We start from the raw sequence: 25,711 nt of genomic DNA on the forward strand, positions 1-25,711 counted from the left end.
CAATATGAATACAAAAAAATATGTGAATTTTTAGTTTTTGACGTTTCTAATATTATAACGAAACATGTGTATTGTTTGAGTTATTGATGAATTTTTGATATATTTTGATACTGTAATGTCAGATTATATATTGACAATTGGACGAGAACAATAATTGGTATCAAATAACTTGCTGTGTGTGTAGCAGCAGAAACATATATTAGAAAAATTTAATTTATTTTGTATGGCAGCCTTGCATTACGCCACCACAAAGATACACATAATTTTTTAGAAAAAGAAAACAATAGTAAACTCAAACGATTAAAGGTGTCTATTGTGATACAGAAAGAGATATAAGTACATAGTTGAAAAGGTGCGGCCATATTGATTGTCGCAAAAAACTAGTGTGACGGTTAAAAGCAGCTTCATTACTTCGTGTGACTATTCTAATTCTTGTGTAGGCGACGGCTGCGAGCTCATATCTAATTTTTAAATTAAAATTTAGTGTTTGTAAGAAATAATTTCATTTAAAATTTGAATTAAATATATGAAAATACATTAAAAAAAAAATTTTGTTAATAAGAACAAAAATTTTTCTTCTCATAAATAATTAGATATTAACATACGCTCGAAAAGGGATTATACATAAAAAACGTTTGCCGAGAAATAAGAAGTAGAGAAAACTAAAAAAGTTTAGTTACGAAGACGACAACGAAAAGAACGCATCGGTGGAGCTACATCAACAAGCCGGGAAAGTTAAATATAATAAAAGAGAGTTATATTTTGTGAATTTATAATTTAAAAAACATTAACAAAATGTCTGAACGTGAAAATAATGTTTACAAGGCCAAATTGGCTGAACAGGCTGAGCGTTATGATGGTAAGTGCATATAAATTTTTTATAGGTATTCGTAATAGCAAATACCAGGATTTTATGTGGGGTTATGGAACATTGTAGAAGCTATGTTAAATGTGGTGGGACGGGAGGGAATTGCTGAGAGCCATGCAGCGTCAATTTAACGATTTGCGTCAACAATGACTAAAAAAAATTTCCAAATTTGTGCGAAAAAATAATTTATATGTGACAGTTAAATCAATGTGTATGCCGGTAATTTTTCCCAGGAATTTTAACAAAAAAATTAATTTGTGGAATAGTACCAGAATTAAATCAAATAAAACATGCAATGAAATTAGGTTTATGTACATCAAGTCTGAAGGGGTGTTGGTTAATTTCATATTCTTAAGATTATACATGAAATTTTAAGAAATATATATATATTTTTTTTCTTTTAAAATGTGTCATAAAATATGCAGATGCAAAAATGTTTGTATAATTTAACCGCTTGCAGGGCGGGAGGCATTTTATTTAAAATTTTTCGATGGGCCATATAGGTATCCCACTTAAAACATGGTCTCTACATGCATTTTCCCTCGGCGCAAGCAGTTACACTAGCTACGTTTTTGCACATTTCATAAAAATTTTTCTTTTTGGTTGCTAGCGCGAAAAATCAATGAATGGATCGATTGAATTGCGCCGCTACAAACCAACTAACCACTAGAGTTACCAACTGTAGTGATTAAAAGAGTTTATGTAGGATTCTTTAGTTTATATATAAGTAAATATAATTGATAACAGTGGTTTAGAAAAAGTTATTCGTTAACTAATCTATTAAAGTCAGTTGAACATTATAACGCGAGTAGATTTTTTTATTTTGATTTAAATTTTGGTAGTCCATGGCATTGTTTAATTCTAGTACATAAATTAATTATTAAAAGCAATTCATTCATGTATATTTGTTGTTTTGTAATTATTTTGGATTAAGAAAAACCTATGTTCACTTCTACAGGTGTATATACAATATAGTAACATACAATTATTCAAAATAGATTACTTTATAAATTTTTGTATATACCCATATGATATCACTTAGAGTAGGTTCAACTGGTACAGTAGTAATAATGTAATATCTATGTAAATGCATAAGCTGGCAACTCTAAGAAAAATCTTGTTTTTTCATGGTTACTCATCACACCATGGAAACAACACCACCCTTTACCAAGAATCACTTTCTTCTTGAATAGATAATATGAAGTGTTCAAATACACTTTTATATAAAATTGGCTTTTATATTTTAATTTAAATAAATAAAATAATTGTATTAATGATATTTAAAATATATATTAATACTTTAATCACATGTCGTCATGCTTCGGCTGGACAAGGACGAATATTTAATTTTTTCAAATATGCACTTCTTGTCTCACAATCTCCTTTATATAGAGCAGCAATAAACGCTCTCAACCACATACAGACTCGCTCAAAATTTTTTTGTGCCTTTTACTTTATTTGTTTCCGTCCGTTGTCATTGTCAACGACGACGTTCTATAATTCTTGATGTTTGTATCACATGTTTTTCTTCTTGTTTTAGCTACAGTTGTTGAGCGCGCTATTGGCCTTTTCGCACTCATGCAGGTGAATGGCATTTATAATTTGGTTGCCCATGTTGATGATAATGCGTTGCAGCGCTGTCTACTTTGTGCCGGCATAAGAGTTGCCAATGCGTTTTATTCAATGATATATTATGAAAAATTTTAACTATATTTAAATAATTTTTTTCATAATTCTTAAAGGTAGAATATTTTTGTTTTTTTCTTTATTACAAATAAGTTTTTTATTATTGTTCTTGCTGTTTTTATGGTTTCAACTGTTAAAATGGAAATAGTGTTGTAACAAAAATTATAAATTCAATGCAAATATGGTAATCATTTTTCAAACAAATTACTGGAACACCTAATAACACCCCTTGATGTTGTATTGATGCTTCGTTGTGTTACATATATATTTATTTCTATAGGTATTTTGTTTGAGGTCGCTCAAAAGCGTTCGCTCTCGTCAATGTCGTCTATGGATTCAAGAAAAGAAGAAAAAAAAAATTTTTATTATGCATGTGCTTTAAATGATTTTTTTGCTTAGAAAAATTTGTCCTTTTTTCCTTTGTAGTGAAAATGCAAGATATTTGTTATTATTTTGTCTGTTAATGTATTTTATATAATTTTTAACGGACTTAACTCTCTAATGTATTTGCTATAAAAAAGATTTACTAAATTATAATTGCCTTTTTCACCTAACTGAACCCAATATTTTTCACAGCATTTTATAAACCTATTTATTCAATATAGTAAAACCTTACTTGGTTTATGCTTATCTTTCATCTTAAAATTTCTTTGAATTTTGAAAGATAGTTTTCATCTTATGTTTTTGTAGGTACTGTAAGCTCCTAATTGCTATTACTTGCCATTATATATATATGATTCTTTTTTATGACCAAAAATATTATATAATTTATTTGAGCGAACTAATTGGTCAATTTAAATATAAAATAAAAACTATAATTAACTATTTATATTTAAACAATTTATATATTATTAAAAATATTATTCTGATATTTAGACTATTTTCGATAGTCATCTTTAGGGAATCTCCATTACCATTATCATTACCATATTTTTACCATGATTAATTTAGACTATATATATAGACTATATAGGCTTAAATATTCATATTGATTAATAGTCATTGTTTATCACATAATATATCAGTGTTAATCATAACATCCCGACATGTTATTATGATGCTTGTGTTGCAAAACTTTTGTTTGGAATATTAATATTTATTTAATAGCTTTCAATTATTATTTAGAAGTCAATTTTTATTTATATATATTTATGTAATATAAATTGAAAATAGTACCATGGGTTCTAAAATCTATTGGTAATAATGATTTGATAAATAAATATATCCATTACACTAATTTAATTTCACTTTGTATATTATCATCTGTCTGTTGTCTTATTTTTCTTTAAGTTCTTGTACATACAAATAATGCCAAAAATATAGAAAGTAATTAAATTTAAAAAAATTTTACTATTTCGCACATTCCACCAAAAACAGAATTTCGCAATTAATGGATACATACGCGCAGAGTCAGTCAGTCTATCAGTTAGCAAAGTTATCCATCCAGTCAGTCCGTCACTCAGTCATTTAGTTTCTAATAGTCAGTTAGTCTTTTAGTATTTTCATTGAGTTTAATTGCACTGAACTCAACTATAGCGCAAGCAAGAGCGCAACAACATGAAAATACTTAAGTAATTAATGAAATCTATTTGAAAAAGAAATCATGGTCAGAAATACAATGACTCACGCAATTTTTACTCAAGTAAATTAAAATAAGAGTAAATAAAATTGATTCGTTGTAACTAAACACGAGGCGGCCTTTGAAAGTTTATTTAAATTGTATTTACGCCCCCACTCACATTAAATACAAAATTAATAGTTGATGACTTCTACTTACTAACTGCCAAATTAATGTACATTCCCAATTTCCACCCGCAACACCTTCTCGCGATAGTAGTGCATATATGTATTTTTATTAAAGTATCTGACTAGCGACTTAGTTTGGTTTCCATTTATTCACTTATTAATGTTATTTATTTTTTTTTTATTAATTTATTAATTTATCAATTTGTTAAATTTTTTTTGTGTGCTCTGGAGGAATAAGATTTTCATTTACGCAAAAAAACTTAATTTGCCTTCCAGTGTTCAAATAAATTTCGATATTATTTTTTCACATTAATTCCTGCATTATTATTTTCGCTGTATTTATTTAGTTCGCTTTGAATTATACTATTTGCGCTATCGGTAGGTAGCTAGGTAGGTAGGTTCTCTTATCAGATTGCACATTCATTGTGAATATATCTATAAGTACGCAGATACATTCATTACATATATTAGCTCGACTCAGCGTTTGTACATACAAAGTTGAGTATACGTGCTTGTGCATATTTACTTATGATGTATGCGCATTGAAATTTGCGTTTCCTTGTTAAGTGATTCATGCCCATTCGAATTTTATATAACAAATTCTTAAAGTGTTACTTTTCCTTAAGTATTATATACAAAGAAAAAAAAATTTAGTAGGTCTTGCATCATACTTTTATCAGATTAGTTTATTTGTGTTTATTGTGTTTGTATGCGATTGATAGACAATTTTTTTTCAATTTTCGGCACATATGAGAACATGCCTTATTTTAAACTAGAAAAAAAATACTTCCATGTTTAGACAAAAAAGAAACTTCAAATACTTGCGAATATCTTAACAGATAAAAGATAATTTACTTGCTTACTAAAAGCAAACCAACTGATTAAAATTATAACGGGTTATTAAGAATGACATATTATTAATATCAAAGCATTATTGTATTAACTAGAGGCGTTGTAAAAGACATCCTCTTAATTAATATAATTAATTTAATTTACATACACAAGTCATAGTAAAAATAGTAGAAGTGATTGCTAACAAATTGTTTATATGTCAATTCGATTACAATCATTGGGTTAATTGAAACTTTTACTTTTGATTGCAAATCTGGCCGTAACTGCGGGAAGTGCTTTCATACCTGTTTTATCATATGAAGTACATGTTCAGTTAAGATTAAAAAAGCTCAGGACTCTCTTTGTGTAGGATCTTAAATCAGCTCAGTGGCGTAACTACATTTTTTAGGCCCATAAGCAAATTCTAACTGGGGCCTCCTACTTTTTATACCTTTACACGAAAAAGTGTAAAAAGGGTATATAAGACTTGTCAGGATTTTCGTAACGCATTAAAGGACACGTCGAAAATGCCATAAAGTATATATCAGCATATATATACTTTTTCAGTTCAAACTACTCTCTCAGCTTTTGAACTCTTCGAATGAAACTTTACTCACATACTTTTTGGGGGCAGACTCTGTTCACCATTTGATTTGATTAAAATTAATCTACTAATTCTTATAGATGTATGAATTTTTATTTTTCCTGACAAATTTTTCCAATCCCGAAATCCAGAACACCATTGATTTCTTTGATTAGAAATTAACCAGCACGGCTTACAATATACTGAATCCAGTAACTTTAAATAGTATAACCAAAGTCGTGGCAGTGTTCCATATTTTCTTTTTAAATTATAGTATGAAGCATTGAAACTTCTATTTTCTTGAATAGCATCCTTCGGAAATGTCCCTTGCAATCTCTGGTGGTCGGAAGAATTATTAATTAATAAGCGTTTAATATCATCAGTAATTTTGACATTAATATAGTGCCAATATCAGTTGATTTGCATATTGTTTCAGTATTTGAACAATGTATCAATTTATGCTGTGTATCACAATTAGCAAATACATCATCTAAATCGTTTTTGTTTTAATTTATTTTTAGAAAATTGTCTAGTTTTGAAAATTTATTTAATGTTTCTTCTCGTTCATTTTGTTCTTTTTTTTCTTGGCTCCACTTAAATGGCAACACAGACATTGTAAAGATTTTCTTGAAATCACAAATGCAACCTTGTTCAAAAACCAAAATTTATTTTATTCCAACAAAAAACGTTTCGTCCAACTTTTGAGAATTAATTAAAAATAAATATAATGAATACATAAATTTATAATGGATCCCCCTAAATTCGGGGGCCCGAAAACGTTGCTTCCAGTCGCTTCCCTGTAGTTACGCCACTGAATCAGCTACAACACCTAAAGGTTCTAAATGGACCATTAAGCATAAGTAAATATTTTGAATTGGCATTATAACGTAACCTAAATGTTTCTATTTATTTTTTTCTGTACGTAAGCTACATTCTTCATGTCCATTATTCAATATTTTTTAGTCATAAGAATTATTTCTGGCTCAAAACTCCTTGTTAAACCATTTGTTGTTTAAGAGATTCGATAAACTAACTTTTGTTATCTCTGTCAGAGCAATAAACAAGAGGTCTTCTAGATATTAAAGCAATTTTATTTATACTTCTGGGCAAAATCATAGAGATTAATAGGATCCACTTTATCATGGCATAGTTCGCTTATTGGAATATGCCAACGTTGAAGTATCGGCGCATAGAATCAGTTAGTGCTTCAGTAATTCAGGTATGCTAAAACCCAAAAGATCTTTCGTCCGTCTATATGTTATCTAATAATAAGATAAGTGTAGTCCTCATCAATGTTATTTTCGGGTATATGGGTTACTTCATTATTTGTCAGTTGTTATATTTGTTTTTGTTAAAATCTTTTGTAAGTAACATAAATGGTCAAGACCAGACCCATAATTGAATTGACACTTATAGATAAAGTGGTCTCTCAACATTTACTTTGGGTTACTTAAATAGGAGAAAATGATCTGAAATAAATATTTGTACGTTTAGAATCCCAATATTTTTAATACTTAATACTGGATTTTTTGTAATGATTTAAAATTTATGTGGTTGTGCTTGTTACTTCTCGTTAGATAAGAAATCACACTTTATATAAATTGTTTGTGATAGATTTAAGTAGTTGATAAGAGATGGCAAGAACAAATAATGTGTTGCTTTTGTGAAATATAATTAAACTACCAAACACAGTATTCTCTTAAAAGTGTTTTAGCCTTTGATTAATAACAGTTTTGTGCATTGTTTGCAAACATAAAAAAAAAGTACTTTCTAGATATAATAGTTTCCTACAATAAAAAGAAATGAACGATGTATACCGCCATTAAAAGTTACAAAAAAAAAGCTACCATAGTTAAATAATACGATAGAGGAATGTGTTTTCAAGAATGTTCCGGAGCCACTTGCTTCCAGCGATGACCATTCGACTTCACAAGCAGGTCCCAACGGATTATAATAACGACAATATAGAGAGAAGTGAAAAAGTTAGTGAAAATGGTTTTGTATTCTAAGTGAAAAATTTAAAAATTTTTCAGTTTCAAATAATGTACAAGTAAATAGAAATATAGAGCTATATATTAATCAGCCAAAAGTAAGCATAAGTAGAGATTATTTTTAAAAATTTTGTGAAATGATCTCTCTTATTACTTTTACGTTAGCAGTGTATCGATCTCAGCGTTTTTAAATGGTTTTTTTAAGTTATTATTATCGTGAATAAATAACCCTATGCTCTATTGGGAGATGAGGATAAGAGAGATTGTAAATAAAAGTAATAATTTGGGAAAAATTAATGTAACTAATTATTGCTTTTAATCGAGTATTGTTTGTATTTATAATAGAAGATTAAAAAATTGAAAATTCTTAACAAAGTCCAAAACAACACACAATTTTAGCTATATATAAATTATATATATAGATAAAAATACTATTATTATATATATATATGGTTACTATATATATAGTAACAATTGGACAGACCTGTCCAATTAAAGAGATAACTAAATGTTTAAAATGTCTATTGTTACATGTTCCTAATTTTTAGTCAGGTGGCACTCAAAGCTCTTAATTTATTATGTTTTTAATACCATAGTTTAATTGTTAAATAAAATAGAAAACAGAGATTACGGTTGTGTTAACAGTGACTCAACATTAGCTTAAGGAAATAGTATTATTATGTTTATTCAGTAATAAATTTACTTTATTATTTTGAAATATATAAAAAAATGTAATATTTTGTTTTTTTTCCTTACAGAAATGGTTGAAGCCATGAAGAAGGTCGCTTCCATGGATGTTGAGCTGACAGTTGAGGAGCGTAACCTTCTATCCGTTGCTTACAAGAATGTTATTGGCGCACGTCGTGCTTCGTGGCGTATTATTACTTCAATTGAGCAAAAGGAAGAAAATAAGGGCGCTGAAGAGAAGCTTGAAATGATCAAAACCTATCGCGGTCAAGTTGAAAAGGAATTACGCGATATTTGTTCTGACATATTGAATGTGTTGGAAAAGCATTTAATTCCATGTGCTACCACTGGTGAAAGTAAGGTATTTTATTATAAAATGAAGGGTGATTATCATCGTTATTTGGCTGAATTCGCAACTGGTTCTGATCGCAAAGATGCTGCAGAAAATTCTTTAATTGCCTATAAGGCAGCCAGTGATATTGCAATGAGTGATCTACCCCCAACACATCCAATTCGTTTGGGCTTGGCACTAAACTTCTCCGTAAGTATATATATACATTTATTAAGTTAATATGGAAATTAATTTCAGTTTTTATTTATTTGGTGTTGACTTTTTATTACAGGTGTTTTACTATGAAATTCTGAACTCACCAGACCGCGCTTGCCGTTTGGCAAAGGCAGCATTCGATGATGCTATTGCTGAACTGGACACTTTGAGTGAGGAAAGCTACAAAGACTCAACACTTATTATGCAGCTGCTGCGGGACAACCTTACGCTATGGACATCTGATATGCAAGCAGATGGTAAGTGATTAAATTTTTAAAAATTAAAATATTTGAAAATTAAAAGCCTTTAGTTACATTTCATTAAACGCATTTTAATCTTTATAACATTATTAATACAAATATTATATATGTTATCGAATTGATGCAGTAATTTTTGGTAAAAAAACTTAGTTTTTTACAATTGATATATAAAATCTTTAGCACACAATATTCCTTCGGGAAAATTTTCTAGTTTATTTAAAAATTATCAAATTTTAACTTTTTTCTTTATATTTATTATTTTTAATAATATATATATATTAAAATATCTTTATATATTAAAAAACTTTTTTAATAAAAAAGTTCGATATTTAAATTTTTTTTATATCTGCACAAAATCTGATTTCGTAGAAATATATATTATTGTATATATTATTGAAATCGTCGTAAACAACACATAATTGTTTAATTATATGAAGTGTTTATGATTTTTAGTTTCATATTTATTTTATATTCCAATTTTAAAAATAATTATTTAAATTTAATTTAAAATCAAATATGATGAGATACATTTTTTACAAAAGTTTTGCATAGTTGAAAATACAACCGAATTTTATTCTGAATTACTTATTAATTTTATTTTCAGCTTTATTTTTAATTATCATGAAGAGGTTTTCAAAAATTTCAAGCTTTTTAATTACCTTTTAATTTTTGGCTGACCATAAAGCTTTTACGAATAGTGTTAAATACCTCTCATCCATGGTATTTATTTATAATAAATAAATAGAATAATAATATTATTTGAAAATATTTCTTAAATTTAACTTTTCGTTATTTTTTTAACTGCAAGTACCAAACTTTAAACTCATGCTAAATTTGAAATCGCAGATTTAGGTAATCAACTTACCTAACGTTGAGCTTAACTTGTGTTTATTATTTCCTATTGTAATTTTAATTTAAACGTAATTAAGGCCGTGTGCGAGTCTGAGTAAATTGAGGTAAAGTAATTTGAAATTTCCTAGGGATTTTTTGCACTACACTTATGTAAATATTTATTTATTTATTTTTGGTTAAAAGTTTTTAAATTTATTTTTTAAAAACAGCTTATAAAATTTTCACAATGGTAATTCCTAATTTACCTAATTGTTATCTAATTTACCCTACTCGAAATTCTGGTAAATATCAAAATTCGCAATAATTTATACCGAAATAATTTACTACTTCCTTCAATTTACCATCAATTTACTCGAACTTGCGCATGGCCTCAAAGTCAAATCTAAAGAAAACACTATTTTTTTAATAGGTTGTGGTAACTCACTACTGTTCAATTATTTTATATAACATATATGTCATTTTAATATCAATATTAAAATGACATTTTAAATAAAAATATCTTAAAAATAGCTTTTTAATGATTGCATAAATGTTGTTACTGTAGGTTCGTAAGTCTTTTACTGGGATATTACAGCTCGCAAAGTGTTTAATCTTTCATTAGATCCCATGAGGATTTCATCTTATTTTTTTTTTTTTTTTTACGTAATATTGATTACTTTTTATTGTACGGTCCAACTTTAATTACGCAGGAGCTTTTGACAGTAATATTTTACATTTTGTTTACATTCACCAAAAATAATGCATCAAATTTTGTACCATATATGTCTTAAGTCGAACTGAACTATAGTCAAAATAACTATATAATTTTTTCTTCTTAAATTTGTTATGTAAATATGCAGTCGTTTATTATCATATAATCAATACATTGCTGATAATAAACGTTCTATTAACTGAATTTGTTAACTGATAACATATATAATAATCAAAATCAAGAAACTGCATATCTTGATTTTCCTTATCCTTATATTCGTATGGATGGATAGCATAGCACCTAACAATTAACTCTCAATATATTACATGCATAGTATGTTTATATTCATGATTATGCTAATATTTTATTATATTTATATTTGTATAACATATACTTTTATATAATATGTGAAGTTTTTATACTTTCACAATTATGGTAACATTTCTATCTATCGTATCCATAACATCTGTTAATATATTTATCAACTGATAATATAAAAATTAATGTCTTATAAAAAATATGTGCTTATTTACTTTAATAATTATAATATATGTATTACATTTGTGTCCATAACATATCTGTTTACTGATAACAAGTAAATTCATCTAATATGTATATGTGAAGTTTCTGTATTTTCATAATTATGCTAACAATAATACTTTCTTAACTTTTATTATTATCCATAAAGTGTCATATCTATAAAGTATCCGCTAACATAACTTTTTACTTATGTTATTTAAATTAGTTTATTATATATAAAATTGCTGTTAGGTTATGCTTATATTCGTATCTATTGTCTCTATAAAATATCTATTAACATAATAATTGGCCTATTACATATGCATTTTGTTTGCTTTTATACATATTTTCTTTTTATCTGTTGTAATTGTTTTCTTTTTAGTGTAGTCCATTATTTTCAGACTTTGGGTTTTTTTTATTTGACAATAAATATAATTCAACAACAGTAAACTATAATGTGTCATTTTGAATTTTTTTTAATTTTAGGCGATGGTGAAGTTAAGCAGGAAATTCAAGATGTTGAAGATCAGGATGTGTCGTAATTTAAGTAAGCCCCACCACCACCCTACTTAATTCTAAATCCTTTATCCTTACCTTATAATTCAGTAGCACTTAAAAATCAACAGTTAAAAAACAAAATTTTTCAATTTTAAAAAACATCAAATTTCTTTTTCAATATGTAAACTTTTTTGCATAAACATAAATTATAATTAAAATGGTTAAATTCAAATAAAAAGCATTAAAGCATTACAAAAACACACAAAACAGCAGATGAATATATGTAATTTTAAGAATTTATGAATTAAATTAAAAATCAACAGCAAATAATATAAAAGTAAGTCTTAAAGAAAGCGAACATTAATTTAGGAAAAAAACGTAAGAAATATAAGAATGCTTAATTGTAAGTGTATTGTTTTGTCTTTAATTTGTATTAAAATAATCCACACATATTTAAATAATATATTAAATTATATACGGCTTAATTTCTAAGAAGCAAAGAAGTCTACCGTTAATTTACTTACTATTCTCTTGTAATTTTTCAAATTTTCATAATATATTAAATTAAATACTGCAATAATAACTGATTAACAGATTAACTGATTAACTGATGAAAATGTGGAACAAAAAAATATACATACATTCTTACATGCATACTCATAAATAAGTAATTCCACAAACTATTATTGATAAATAAAAGTGAATTTTTATATAATTTAATTCCTTTTGTAATGCATTTTACTCTTACTCTACGTTACGTAATGTATTCTTATTTTTTTTATTGAAATGTATATTTTTGAACAGTTTTTTTTTAAGTTTGTATGGTCTTTGCAATTTATTTAAGTTTTAAAAGAATACAATAACAAACATAATTTGTTTTATACATGCTTCTTATAAAATATAAACGTTAAAAACAAATTGTATTATTTTTATTACTAAACAAAATTTTATATTTTAAAAAAATTTTTCAAAAAAAAAAAGTAAAAGCAAATTTCGTTTGCAAATAACAGTGTTTGTGTTTGTGTTTGGCTAAATAAAAATGTTTAATTTGTTCGACTATAGAATCAATAAATCATAAAATACACTCTTACATAGATACAAAGATACAAGTAAAAACAGACACAACATCATTAACCGATAAGAACTCAAAACTTAACTAAAATACAATTCATCTTAAATAAAATTTACAAAAAAAAAAATATATATAAAATTTTTTTTATAAAAACTATTCGAGGCGTTTTTATGCATAGCTGCAATGTAATAAACTTTAAACTAAACGTGGTAAAGAAGTGTGGAACGCAATTAGGGGTTGTGGATTATAATTTTGTTTTATCAAGCAACGTGCAGTGAAAGCTGCCGATGATTGCATCTCTTCACTTAACGTGAATTTTATTTCTTGGTGAAAATAAATCTTTGATGAAATTGAAAAAATCGTTAAAAATTTAACAAAATCTTTTCCTTATGCCTTATTAAGAAGCTGAGTGAGTTGAGTTGAGTACACAGGGTTGATGGTTTTGATGTTTAGCTTTGGTGAAATGAAGCATTCTGTGTGTGTAGGTAAAAAATAACATAAACTGAAAAGATTAAAATAAAGAAAAGACTTATGTAGCATATATTGATTGCATCAGCTGTCCAACAAACAACTCTAAACCAATTAGAAATTTCATTCCAACAACTGCATTAATTTGTATGATAACTGTTATAAAAGCTAGTATTAAATTAAAGTGTGGATATTATTCAGTGTGCTCGGGCAATGATGACTATATGCACGTGGCATATGCTGTTCTGAAACAGATAACAGATATAGTATTTCAGGCAATACAAATTTTGTCATTTCACCACCAAACTTGTTATATTGCATATGCTTCAAAATATGTTCAGCAATTTTTGAATAGGCGCAACATAAATAGTGGAACTAATTTAGTTAATAATGGATTTATGGTATGCATTTATGATATTTGCTATATGCAAAGAAGTTGAAGTCTTGAAACAGTAGGAAGGAACTGTTATAATTATTTCTAACTATAAATAAAATAAACATAGCTTAAAAGCTTTAAACTTATCTTATCTTAGTTGGTTCAAATCTTCTGGTTTGTTTAGTTATTATTAGAATTTTTCTGTAGACAGTTTATATAAGCAGTTTATATCATTATAAATATGTAAAAATTTAAGCGAATTTTTCAATATAGAAAAGTCATTGCAACAGTAGCGACGCTAACGATTTTAAACAATGAACAACGTTTTTGTAGTAGTTTTAAGTTTTCAAATCTTCAACGAAAAATTCAGTGTCAGAGTGGAACAAATATTAAGCAGGGTACCTTCATAGTGAATATATACGTAAACCTTTTATATTTACCTATAGTTTTGTGAACCATTTTAAGCAGTATTTTTCTGCTCTATAATATACAAATTTAAATTTTTTGGAGATATTTTTAAACCTATTATTAACTGGAAAATTTTAATTTTTCATTAGCACAAACATATTGTTATATTTAGTTACTATCTCTCTCTCTATATCTCTATATCTCTCTTTTTTTTAACACTCTTTCTGTCAATCATTCATGCTCCTTATTTATTTATTATATCTCTTCCACCTTGAAGCTCTCGTTGGGAAACATGTTACACAAGGCACAGACACAATGAATTTTATAAATAAAATATGTATTATGTATTTAAATTTTTAATTGACTATAAAATTATTAAATACCGTATATATAAATTTATATATAGTATATATATATACATATATATATATATATACAAGATATATTTCTATACGTATCAAAAACTAAATAAATAAATAATTATTAATGCATTTACGTAATTAAGTAAACATATAAAACCAACTCAGCATGCAAATGTGGATGCTGTTAATCTATTTTTATTTCAATAACTTTAATATTTTTTTTTTGCTTAATTTAATATTTTATTTATTTTAAAGAACAAAAGAAAGTGAATGTGAGTTCTGTATTATGAATAATGTGCATTTACCCTTATCAACGGGAAAAGCAAGTAGCAAGTAGCAAGTCGTCAGTCGTACAACTTTGCATGTTGTCTACCATATATGGATTTCTCAATATATATTTTATATTTTCTTATGCTTCTCTTTTAAAAATCCTTTGAAAAAAAACAATAAAAATACATATATCTATTTATTTTGAATATAATTTTTTAAAAAACAATTCTGCATTTATTTTTAAATCATATATGAGATTTGATTTTTACAATATTATTTATAATGAAAATATCTATAAGTTGTAATTATATAATCAAAATAAAGAATGAGATACCAATTTACATATAACAATTTACACTGAAAATATAACACAATTAAAAACATTTCATTATTTGCTTAATAATTACAGTAAAAAATTTAGTCAAGTTGCGAATTAAATAAAATTAATAAAAATATGTATTTAAAAAAGATTATAATTAAGCAAATTTATAAATAAATAAAATATAAGTTAATTAAATGCAATTCATAACGAGGGTAGTAGTGAACATTTACGAAATTTTCAGATATTTAAAACGTTTTAAATTAATTACGCATAAATTTATTTTTCTGGATATGTTGGTTGGTCACATATGAAAATTTGTATAAAAACTATTTTCGAGAAAATCGGTCAGACTTCAGATTTCAGATTTCAGATTTCCTGTAATTCTATAATCCTGATCGGTTTCTTTGGAAATAGTCCAAATGCGCAAAAGCAATTCATTTAATTGTAGATATAAACAACGCGTAATTATTATATAAAATATGACATACATTACCAATTGCTACTAAAATGGTTTATTATAAAAGTAATGATAAAAAATATAAAAACGTAATGAAACAATTTTTTTAAGTGGTAGTTGAAAAATGCCAATAAACAAACCCTAAAAACAAAAAAAAAATTGATGTTTTAATTTGGAATAAATGCGGGATAGCGAAGATGATGAATTTTTTCCAATGTTGTAAAAGCGGTCTCGGATTGATCTCCCACATCAAGTACAGAAACATGGCAGTTCGTCATGAGGAACAACTAAGCGAGTGACTTTCAAAAAACAGATTGGGGCTTTAGATCACGCTTCAACAATAATTTATTAATTTTTCGATGGATCATTGTACTTTTTATGAATAGTATACCATATAAGGAGCATAATAAGCTTGTATGGTCATGAAAGTATATTGATCAGCTCAGACTTACTGCAATATAGCCAAATTATTATTAAGTGGACACATGTTTCGGAATAACAGAAATCATTTTAACTAATCCGAATAATTTCAAGAAAGTTTTATTTTAGTTTATTTGTTATGAATACAATTATTAGATAACTGGGTATTTGATAAATAGAAATTATTCTCAGTATTTAGGTAAAATTAGAAACGGATTAGATTATATTTCAATAAGACTGTTATAAAAATTGATCATTTTGTTATGTTTTTATAAGAAAAGCTGTTTCTTGAGATATACTATGTTAAGCTGTTGATAAGTCAAACTTATTCAACCATATATTGCAAACTTGTCACCTTCATATAGAATCAAAGATATCGTTAATGAAAGAACATGTACAGATTTTATATGAAAACTTTTTTATCGTGCCACACTAATGGATATTCCAATCGACATTAGACTACATTAGACAAAGATACGGAAATCACTTCTGTTTTTCGCTGTTTTCAATTCATAAAAAATTTTCCGTTTCTCTGTTGATTGTAATCACCCAAGTCAGTTTGGTCTGTACATGGTTTTGTCTACAATTTAGACAAAATGTAAACAATCATAGTCTGTCGATTATTTTATGACAGAAAGACGAAAGCGGATACTGGTACTAACGGATACTGAATGCAACAAAAACTATTCTGGGTCATTTTACGATAAAGCTGAGTTACCTGCTTTATAATAAACCTGTCTTACCCGTAACTCTACAGGACTTTATATTGTTCATAGATATGATTACAACTGATGTCATCTGTGTGGCTATCATTGATCTTGTTTTTTGATTCTATGTAGATGGCTGATTTAGATCACTTTATCTAAAATGTTATGGTTTATGTGGTCTATGCATGAACCATTTGCCCAAAAGCAGCAAAATTTCTAAGGTGCTTTTGTTATCGGTTGAACTATACAGTATTCATTTGTTTTCAGCTTTGTTAACTTCAGTTGTTTTAGGAGGATCAGTAGGGAGACAAATAAACTCTCTTCCATTAAGTGGAGAAAAAGTACCGAATGCTGCTTCCAGAACAAAAATACCTTGTTATGGTTGAATGGTTGTTATGGCTTGAAGCTATAAAAAATTAGATTAACCAACAATTAGGGTGCGTTCTTTAAAACAAGAGTGTTGCAAAAATGTTAAAAACAGTATTATCTATCGTCTTTACTAAGCAAGATAAATAACTTGTTTTATATTCATAAAATTTGTAATTTTATAAATAAATATTTGTAATTCTTCGGCTACAGCTAAAGTTGATCTTATAGCACTACTTTAATCGTTACAGTATCTTGCTAATCAAACTAGCTCAGTCGGGGACGCTCTACGTTACTTTTTTATTTGGATTTTCAAAACAAAATTCACATCACTGACTTGGGTGTTTGTCATATTATAAGGTGAGGTTTAAGATTCCATACGGTTTTACTTGGGATTCCAAGCCTGTTATTTAATAACAAAACCAGAATCTCATTATCAATTCTCGATACTGCCTTGCATTTACTCTGACAGAAGCAATTTCACTGACGAACTTTCATTCCACGTGCTTAGACGATTGATTTCATCCTATTTTAACATCCAGTCTTCAGGCATTGATGTAGGACGGATAATTGCCGTGCATATTTGTACTTTCAATTATATATACAAAAGTTATAATTTAAATTTTTTATATTTCCTATAAAAGCGGAGAGGTTATGTTTAAAAAGTTCAACTGGAATAGTAATACTACCTGTATATTTGTTATGTTGGCATTCACAGAAGAATTTCAAATTAATCTTTAAAAGTTGACACCGGAATTTCAGTTTCATCCATGTGTTTCTGGCGGCTCGGTATTTTAATACCCTTACGCGACTTATTATATTATATTATCAAAACTATAATAATATTTATCTATTACTTAAGTCTTGGACCTCTATAATGAAACTTAAATACTACAAAAACCACATTTCACATATATTTTGTGTGCAGTATAAGAAACTTTTTAATGATATCTTGTCATTCTTGACAATTACTTGAGTTAAATTTTCTTTTTATTGATTCGCGGACTTAATGTATAGTCTCGGATTTAAGTTTTCTACCAAACTTTTCTTCAGAGTTTTAAATTGGTACTCACTTTTTCTTACCACAGTATCTGTCGATACCTTTTTGACATATGGCAGTAAAATATTAAAATTTTTCATAAACTTAAATTTATCAAATTGCTCCTAACTTTAAATGTTTTGCCATATGCTTCGCAGTCTACCAAATGCCTACTATGCTCTGATGATCTCATCTTCAGTATATTTCTTGTACTGTAATTGATAAATTATATTATTATTTTATCTAATGCCCTCGGAGTTTCTAATCTTAGTTAATAGTTGTATTTATAAGTTTGCATATTTATAAATTTTGAACGATTGTAGTGTATATCTTTGTTGTTGTTATATGTGCCATTATAGATTAGCTCTAATTGAGAATATCATAAGGTGAAAAATATCTATCCTAAAAGATGGTGATAGTTCATTGTAATTTGGGAGTCAAACTCGGTTTTATTCTTTCAATCCAATTACTATAGTCTTCTAAATTGCTTATTATATGAACAAACTAGAATAAATGTGTCGTTAAATAAACAATCATAAACTTTTCAAGCCTGGCCCACCTTATGCTTTGTTTTATGTATCTAATATTAATTTACTGATAGTGTAATTGAGGGAAGTTTTATTCATTTGACCTAATATTGTTTCTATCATTAAATAAATAACCCATAGAGTAGGCTTTAAAAAGTAATTAATTTATATGTATTCGGGTTATACTACAAGTAGAAGCTTAGAGAAATGTGGATCATCAGGCATAAAGGCTTACCTGGAAAGGAAGAGGGTGATCTAGCAGCGAAATTTCCCACATACGTTTCTTACATCAGATTAACATGATAAAATTTCTCATTAATAACACAAAGAAGCAAAACTGCCAAGTTTTTCAACATCATCACCAAATCAAATTCCTGTTTTCACTGCTGAAAATCGAACACATTTTCATGTCCCACAAACACCTACTGTCAGATAGTCCCGAAAACCCTGCGGCTTCTGTAGTCGCATATTTTCCTTTCCATCGTTTGGATATCGACTACATTGATTTTTTTATACAGCAAAAAAAAAATTTAATTGTATATATATGTATATATTATTATCATTGCATAAATCTGTTAGTGTCATTATTAACTTATTACCAAACTGTCATTTGATAATAAGCTGCGAATACACAAATCTGCACTTAATTTATTATACTTGATTTAGGAGTTTCTTCTTAATTTCAAGGACGAAATATCTTGAATTATAAAGAACTTCATTCATCGCACATATATGCACCCAAAACTAATGGTTACACACCTAATGTCCCCTCCCAAAATTTTTACAAGGCTGACAAGAAAAACCTCGAGAGATGTCTTAGAAATGAATATCTAGGTCACACATTTATATTTTAAATGGATATATCACTGAAAAAAGTCCATAAACACCTTTTATTTAGATCGTAGTAAATATTATTATTCATACTTGACAAATTGTAACAAAATAAATGGATTCAAAAGAAAAAAAATCTCATGACTCGAATTCCATTGTATATTGTATATTATATATATTAATAGAAATTTCATATTATTTATTTATTGCGAATACGTATTAATACTTGAGCTAAACCTTGAGCACGTAGAGCATTGGAATCCTTAATAAGTCTGTAAGTTTCTTCGACACTCTTAATAGTACGGCTCTGTAAAAGATAGAGTATTATTTATATGACTCCACATAAAGCCACAGACTAAAAGGAAAATGGTTCAAAATATACTTACTATTAACTTAGCATCTAAATGGCTTTCCAGTTTAACTGCAAGGAGCCACAGATTGATAGCAAGTTGAAAAGTCTTTTCTTTACTTAGATCAGCAAAGCGTATTATACGTAAAAAAAGTTCCAAAGCTAATGTTGCTTGAGTTCGGAATTGCTGAGCAGCACCGAGCGACTTTAAGTTATTTAATATATATTCCACAACTTGCGAGCACATAATATTCACTTCATTTACGAATTTTGGATCATTTCCGTAGAGCTCATCATTGGAAATAACTGTAATTAAAGAATAGCTGTAGTTATTTTATATTCATATTTTTTAATAATAACTATTACTGATAAAAGTTATCAATTAAAAAAGCTTCCAAATGAAAAAAATGTCTGTACTTTTACTATATTTTTCCTGAACAGTTTGGACCACAAAACTCCAAAATCTCAATGATTTTAAGATATCAGTGATTTTTTTTAAAGGTAGCTTTGAATATTAGAATATTATATCTCGAGTTAAAGATGTTCGATTAGATCGCACAAGACTCCAAATTAAAAATTAAACAAGGAATTATTGGAGAAAATGTGCGTATAAATATTAGAGCCTTAAGTAATTGAATGAATGCGTTAATATTTCAATTTTATCCTGTTTTGAATTTTCCTCTATCAATAGAATTAACAAAGTATACTAAGTTTAGACATATTTGAAATTAATTTTACCAAGATAATACAAAACAGAGTAAAACTGACATATGGGTAATTTCACTTAATTTATCCGCAAATTTTTATCAATCTTCATGTAAACAATAAGAATTTGGATAAAATCCTACATTATCTATTTTTGCATTCCGATTGAGCCAATTTTTGATTATTATTTTAGCTCAAAAAATTGACTTTTCTCATAAACTTTACCACATAGTACTTAAACTATTGAACCGATTGGAAGACAATGTCAGAATGATTATTGGGGAGATTCCTTCAATGTTGGACCAATTTTCTTACTTCAAAGCTACGTCCAAAAGCTACGTTCATATTTTGAAAACCAGTCAATAACGAAATTTTTAAATTTTAATTTAAATTTTATTAAAGACAGTGTAATTCAACACAAAGTGCAATTTCAAGCCTATAAAGTTAAAATTTTGTCTTTATTATTATCTTTATTATTAGAAAGCTTATGATCCCTTTCTTACAGGAATCATGATTAAGCCTATTCTAATCGTGTAATCTCCAATGTTTTTATGATTAATATCTCTTAACCTTTTTGGTTTTATTGAACGACTTAAATAATAATTGCCTGGGCGATTGGAAAGTACGAAGTCGTTTGATATAATAATATATGTAATATATTAAAAATTAACATAGTCTAACTTAAAAGATTAGTTGCAATAGGAAATAATGTGGAAAAATTATATTAATAAATATGCATCTGTTTCAATTATTACATCGCAGAGATTGCTAGATTTTTTCTAGACCAACTTCTTACGTAACGTTTAATGTTAAAAGTATAAATCAGAATGACAAATAAATAATTAATTAAAATCATATTTTTGTTCCTAAAAAAGTTAGTTGTAATTTTTTTCTAACTTACAGAACAGATAAAAGATCTGCAGTTCCTTTCTTACGTAATTAAGGTATGACACACGCTTTAGCACGTTGCCACGTCTAGAGCATTGTATAAAATTAATATAGTAGAATATTTGGTCTAGATTGCTAAGAGAATAAAATTATACTGATCAAATGAGCGAGATGTGAAATACTGAATATAAAGCAGACGACTCTACAGTTAAATTGGTCTAGAAATATAAGGCTCAGTTGTTCTTACTAAGAAATCCAAGAAACCCAAAACCAATTTTGTGTCTTGTATTCTAATGTGTATGTTTTTATAAAGAGAAATATTAAAAAGGATCATCCTATTAATATTATCCTAGTAATATGTGCTGATGTATTTTTATACTTTTTCACGTCATTATGTTCGCACTGCAGTGCTGTTGTTTTCTCGCTCTCTCTACTAAAAAAAAGTACCGTGGTACATTGGCAGAGTTACTTTTATTATTAAAAGAAACAAATAAAAAAAATAATGAAAATAATGGGTCGCTAATATCTCAATTTAGCTGATGCTAAAGGAAAAGAATGTCGTCGTTTACAAAGACTAAAATCAAATGCAAAACGTAAAGATCATATTCATTTTTATAAACGTATCGAAAATTTAAGTTTGGAGACAATTGAAAACAATAGAAATCAAAAACGTGTTGAAGAAATTTTTTAGAGGAGCGAATTCAAGAAAAATATAAACAACAACGTGATTTATATCTAAAAAAATAAAATTAAACCTCAATGTTTAAAGTTGTACGTACATACGAATATAAGGGGGTTTGGCGACCGAAGCTCCTTGGGAGCAGAGCCCCTTAGTTTTTTAAAAAAATATACAATGTTTATTATATGTATTTCTTAATTTAGGCATACTAAATAATAAGCTAGTATTTGACCCATAGGTGGATAGTTTTTAAATATTGATGAAAGTAGTTTCGTATTGAAAACCTAATTAATTACAAAATAATAAATTAAAGCAAAAATTAATTATCAGTGAAAATTAATGATGACTTATAATAGTTACTTTAATCAATTTTGATAAAAGCCAAAATATTAATCAAATACATTTATTTTTACCATTTGGAATGTGAGCTCCTTAGAGCCCCTTAGTTTTTTAAAAAAATGTACAATGTTTATGATATGTATTTCTTATTTTAGGCATACTAAATAATAGGCTAGTATTTGACCCATAGGTGGATAGTTTTTAAATATTAATGAAAGTAGTTTCGTATTGAAAACCTAATTAATTACAAAATAATAAATTAAAGCAAAAATTAATTATCAGTGAAAATTAATGATGACTTATAATAGGTACTTTAATCAATTTTGATAAAAGCCAAAATATTAATCAAATATATTTATTTTTACCATTTGGAATGTGATATGGAAATTCCTCCAAACTCTGCACATAAAGTAGATCTAATGCATGTAAATATACAGTGGTCGGTCCAGAACTTTGAAGTTCAAATGGAAATTTATTTAGTACATCTAATAGTAAGCGAAAAAGGTATAGAACACCTTGTTCTGGACTATCCTATAAAAAAAAACAACTATGAGAATAATATAATATATGAATATTATTTTTGGAAAAACCATTATACGAAAATCTTACGGGCACAACTACTAAAGTAGCTAACATATTGCACATATATGACACCAAATATGTTTCTAGGCTCTTAACTTTGCCTTCAATTTCAACAGATCTTGGCAGTTCAGATACAAGTAGTAAAGCAGCTTCAAAACAAGCATCAGCTAGAAGTCAAAGGTCGAAATTAGATAAAATTGTTATTCACAAATTACGAACCTTGTCCTAAACAGAGATTCAACAATGCAATTTGTCCACTTAATAAATATAAATCCATTTGTACATTGATTGCTGTGATACTGGGTATGGTAATGAAGCAGAAAGCAGCACAGGCTTTAACAAAAGCAGCAGTTTTCCGTGTGTGTTGTCCTTTAACGATTTGTCTAGTTTCAATTGCCAATTTGTTGACTGCATGCACTAGAGTAGAATAAACAGCGTCAAGGTTTGGAAAAGCGCCTCGAGCTTCTACATAAAAACTTAATTGTTGCTCAAAATCATGTCCAAAATTAACCTTCCGTATAAAACTACTGATCAGGTTAGCTATTTGGCGTCTTTCATCCTCTACAGTCAATGCACTAAAATAATAGGTTTTTGTTACGAATTTACTGAACAAAGAGAGTTACTTACGTTACATAGTCATTCAGTATTTTGCCAATATACATTAGTGAATTAGTTACTATAGCATCGGAAGTGTAGTCTCTACTATTGCGCTTAAAAATTGTAAGAATATTTTTACAAACTTCAATCTTAACAGATTCTTTATGAAACAAGTCCAAGTATGGTAAGAAATGTTCCTATAAACAAAGGAAGGACGCATCGAAATTTTTGTACGTATATGTCGTTCTTTGCATACCTGTATAAGTAGCAACTCAATATCCTTATAATTTTGCATTATTTTATCGAGTATATTCTGCAATTGTGGATAATGTTTTTCATAAGCTTTACCTATACTCATGCGTGTATTGATATTGCCCAGAAAAATATTGACCTCTGTGACCTGCAATTAAGAAAAGTCGCTTATTAATAATATTCCTTGAAGGGAATACTTAATTAAATTACGGAGAAGTTCTCAGCTACAAATTGTGCCCAAGCTTCAACACAATTTATATACTCTTTGGGATCAGTAAAGGTATTAATAGTATGAAATGAAGCATTTAAAAAAGATATACGCTGTTCCTGTAGTGGAGGACAACGACAAACACTTTTTCCCAATGCACGAAATAATAGTCCTTTTGAAGTACCATCAGTATTTGTATTACCCAAAATTTTCACAAATTCCATAGCATTTGCTGCTATATACTCCGATTTGAGCGCATTTAAGATAGACATCAAGAGTGGACCACTAAGTAAAGAAAACACAGTTTTTCACAAATCAACATTGAAAATATTAACATAGTTACTTATTTTTCGTTTCCTTGCATTTGCTCATGATATCCTCGACATAAAGATTTGTTTTGTGTATAAGTGCTTGAAGTACAAAATCCAATGCTGGTCCATACAATGACAAATATGTATTGATATCAATGCGCTGCCGATTTATTTCAGAACGTATTGAACCACTGAATATCTTTAATTGATTAAAAAATTTTTAATTTAGAAATTGGGGAAATTACAAATAGTATTAATATAGTATAAATGTGCTTACCATGTAATAAACGCTTAAAAAATTTTTAAAATTTTCATAAATATATTCTTTATTTGGAGTCACAGTTAGACCCACACGTACAAGATAACAACGTGCATATGCAGCTACCAATGGATCTCCTAAACCTCTTATAATGTTTGTAAGTCGCATGAGTATTTTTTCGTAATCACTGTAACATATACAAAATGTTTTATAAATAAGTTTTATAAATGTTTATAAATAATCAAAATAATTGTTTCACTTCTTTATTAGTCAACCTAGTAGTGGACTGAAGGATTTTAAATGACGCTAGGTCATATTTTATTCAGTGCAATGATAACAGCATCAAATCTATAACTGCAAAATGGATTTAATGTCTTAAGTTTATTTAGTAATGCAATACTTTGATTTTCCAAAGGGATCAATCAATTATCAATTTGAATACGAAACAGTATTGAATAAACATTTTTAACATTATTAGACCTTTTATGTTTTTCCAAATAGAAATAAGTACTGGGCTTCTTGTTATTTTCTTACTTATAATGACCAGTATTGAACCTAACACTGGTCCCGAAAACACCCTTTTGACATTGCATTGTACACGACCTTAGAATCTAAAGAAATCAGACACTATTTGTCGAGTTCTAGTTTGGATTATTGTACAGATTGGTATGGTATAACATTTCGAGTGTTTTGCTTTAAGCTTTTTTCAAAATGTGAAATACCTTTACTGTAGCAGATTACTAGACACTATTCTATAAAACTTCTAAGAATGGCCGGCACTACGTCCCGGAGACACTCGTCAATTACGATAACAAAGTGACATTCAGCACCCTTCAAAGGGAATCAAAGGGATACAAGCAGGTCCCTGCGGGTTACAACAACACTATTCTACAATCACAACAAATGCATTTTATGCAGATCCATGTACATATATAAGTTTATGTAGCCATATTAACCCATATCGATTTTGTGCGGAAAGGTCTTAAGTTTCGGCTATATGGTTTTGGATTAAGTTCGTGTATTAAACAATTTCTTATTTTACTTTGTTGTTACGGTTACGATTAATTTGTTAAAACAAATTTCTTGTTACATTTTTTTTAGTGTAATCAGCCAACTTAAATAACTTTTAATTATTGGAATTGATTAATTTACTTAAGT

The 25,711-nt window shown here is 27.7% G+C and overlaps 2 protein-coding genes across 3 annotated transcripts in view; one reads left to right on the top strand and one right to left on the bottom strand.

Moving 5' to 3' along the window:
- The first annotated feature begins 129 nt into the window (after positions 1 to 129).
- On the top strand, positions 130 to 12,958 carry LOC119681216 (14-3-3 protein epsilon). 2 transcript variants are annotated; one of them, XM_038094335.1, is made up of 5 exons: positions 130 to 352; positions 594 to 859; positions 8,464 to 8,933; positions 9,016 to 9,196; positions 11,748 to 12,958. In XM_038094335.1, the coding sequence occupies exons 2-5, from the start codon at positions 796 to 798 to the stop codon at positions 11,801 to 11,803; spliced, it is 771 nt and encodes a 256-aa protein (XP_037950263.1). In that variant the 5' UTR covers positions 130 to 352; positions 594 to 795; the 3' UTR covers positions 11,804 to 12,958. The 2 variants fall into 2 exon arrangements, with proteins under 2 accessions (XP_037950263.1, XP_037950262.1); XM_038094334.1 differs by lacking the exon at positions 130 to 352 and adding an exon at positions 369 to 489.
- Positions 12,959 to 19,534: 6,576 nt separating this feature from the next.
- The window catches only part of LOC119675533 (VPS35 endosomal protein sorting factor-like), a 7,698-nt gene continuing 1,521 nt past the window's right edge, over positions 19,535 to 25,711 (bottom strand). The window contains exons 2-11 of the mRNA XM_038086740.1: positions 24,572 to 24,740; positions 24,327 to 24,493; positions 23,986 to 24,268; positions 23,780 to 23,923; positions 23,554 to 23,720; positions 23,146 to 23,501; positions 22,954 to 23,093; positions 22,710 to 22,875; positions 19,771 to 20,039; positions 19,535 to 19,691 (exon numbers count right to left, since the gene is read on the bottom strand). Of these exons, the coding sequence (XP_037942668.1) occupies positions 19,584 to 19,691; positions 19,771 to 20,039; positions 22,710 to 22,875; positions 22,954 to 23,093; positions 23,146 to 23,501; positions 23,554 to 23,720; positions 23,780 to 23,923; positions 23,986 to 24,268; positions 24,327 to 24,493; positions 24,572 to 24,740 (1,969 nt within the window). The 3' untranslated portion in view covers positions 19,535 to 19,583. The remainder of the gene's footprint in view (positions 19,692 to 19,770; positions 20,040 to 22,709; positions 22,876 to 22,953; positions 23,094 to 23,145; positions 23,502 to 23,553; positions 23,721 to 23,779; positions 23,924 to 23,985; positions 24,269 to 24,326; positions 24,494 to 24,571; positions 24,741 to 25,711) is intronic.

This window comes from Teleopsis dalmanni, chromosome 2 (genome assembly GCF_002237135.1).
Source record: "Teleopsis dalmanni isolate 2A chromosome 2, ASM223713v2, whole genome shotgun sequence".
NCBI classification, from domain to species: Eukaryota; Metazoa; Arthropoda; class Insecta; order Diptera; family Diopsidae; genus Teleopsis; species Teleopsis dalmanni.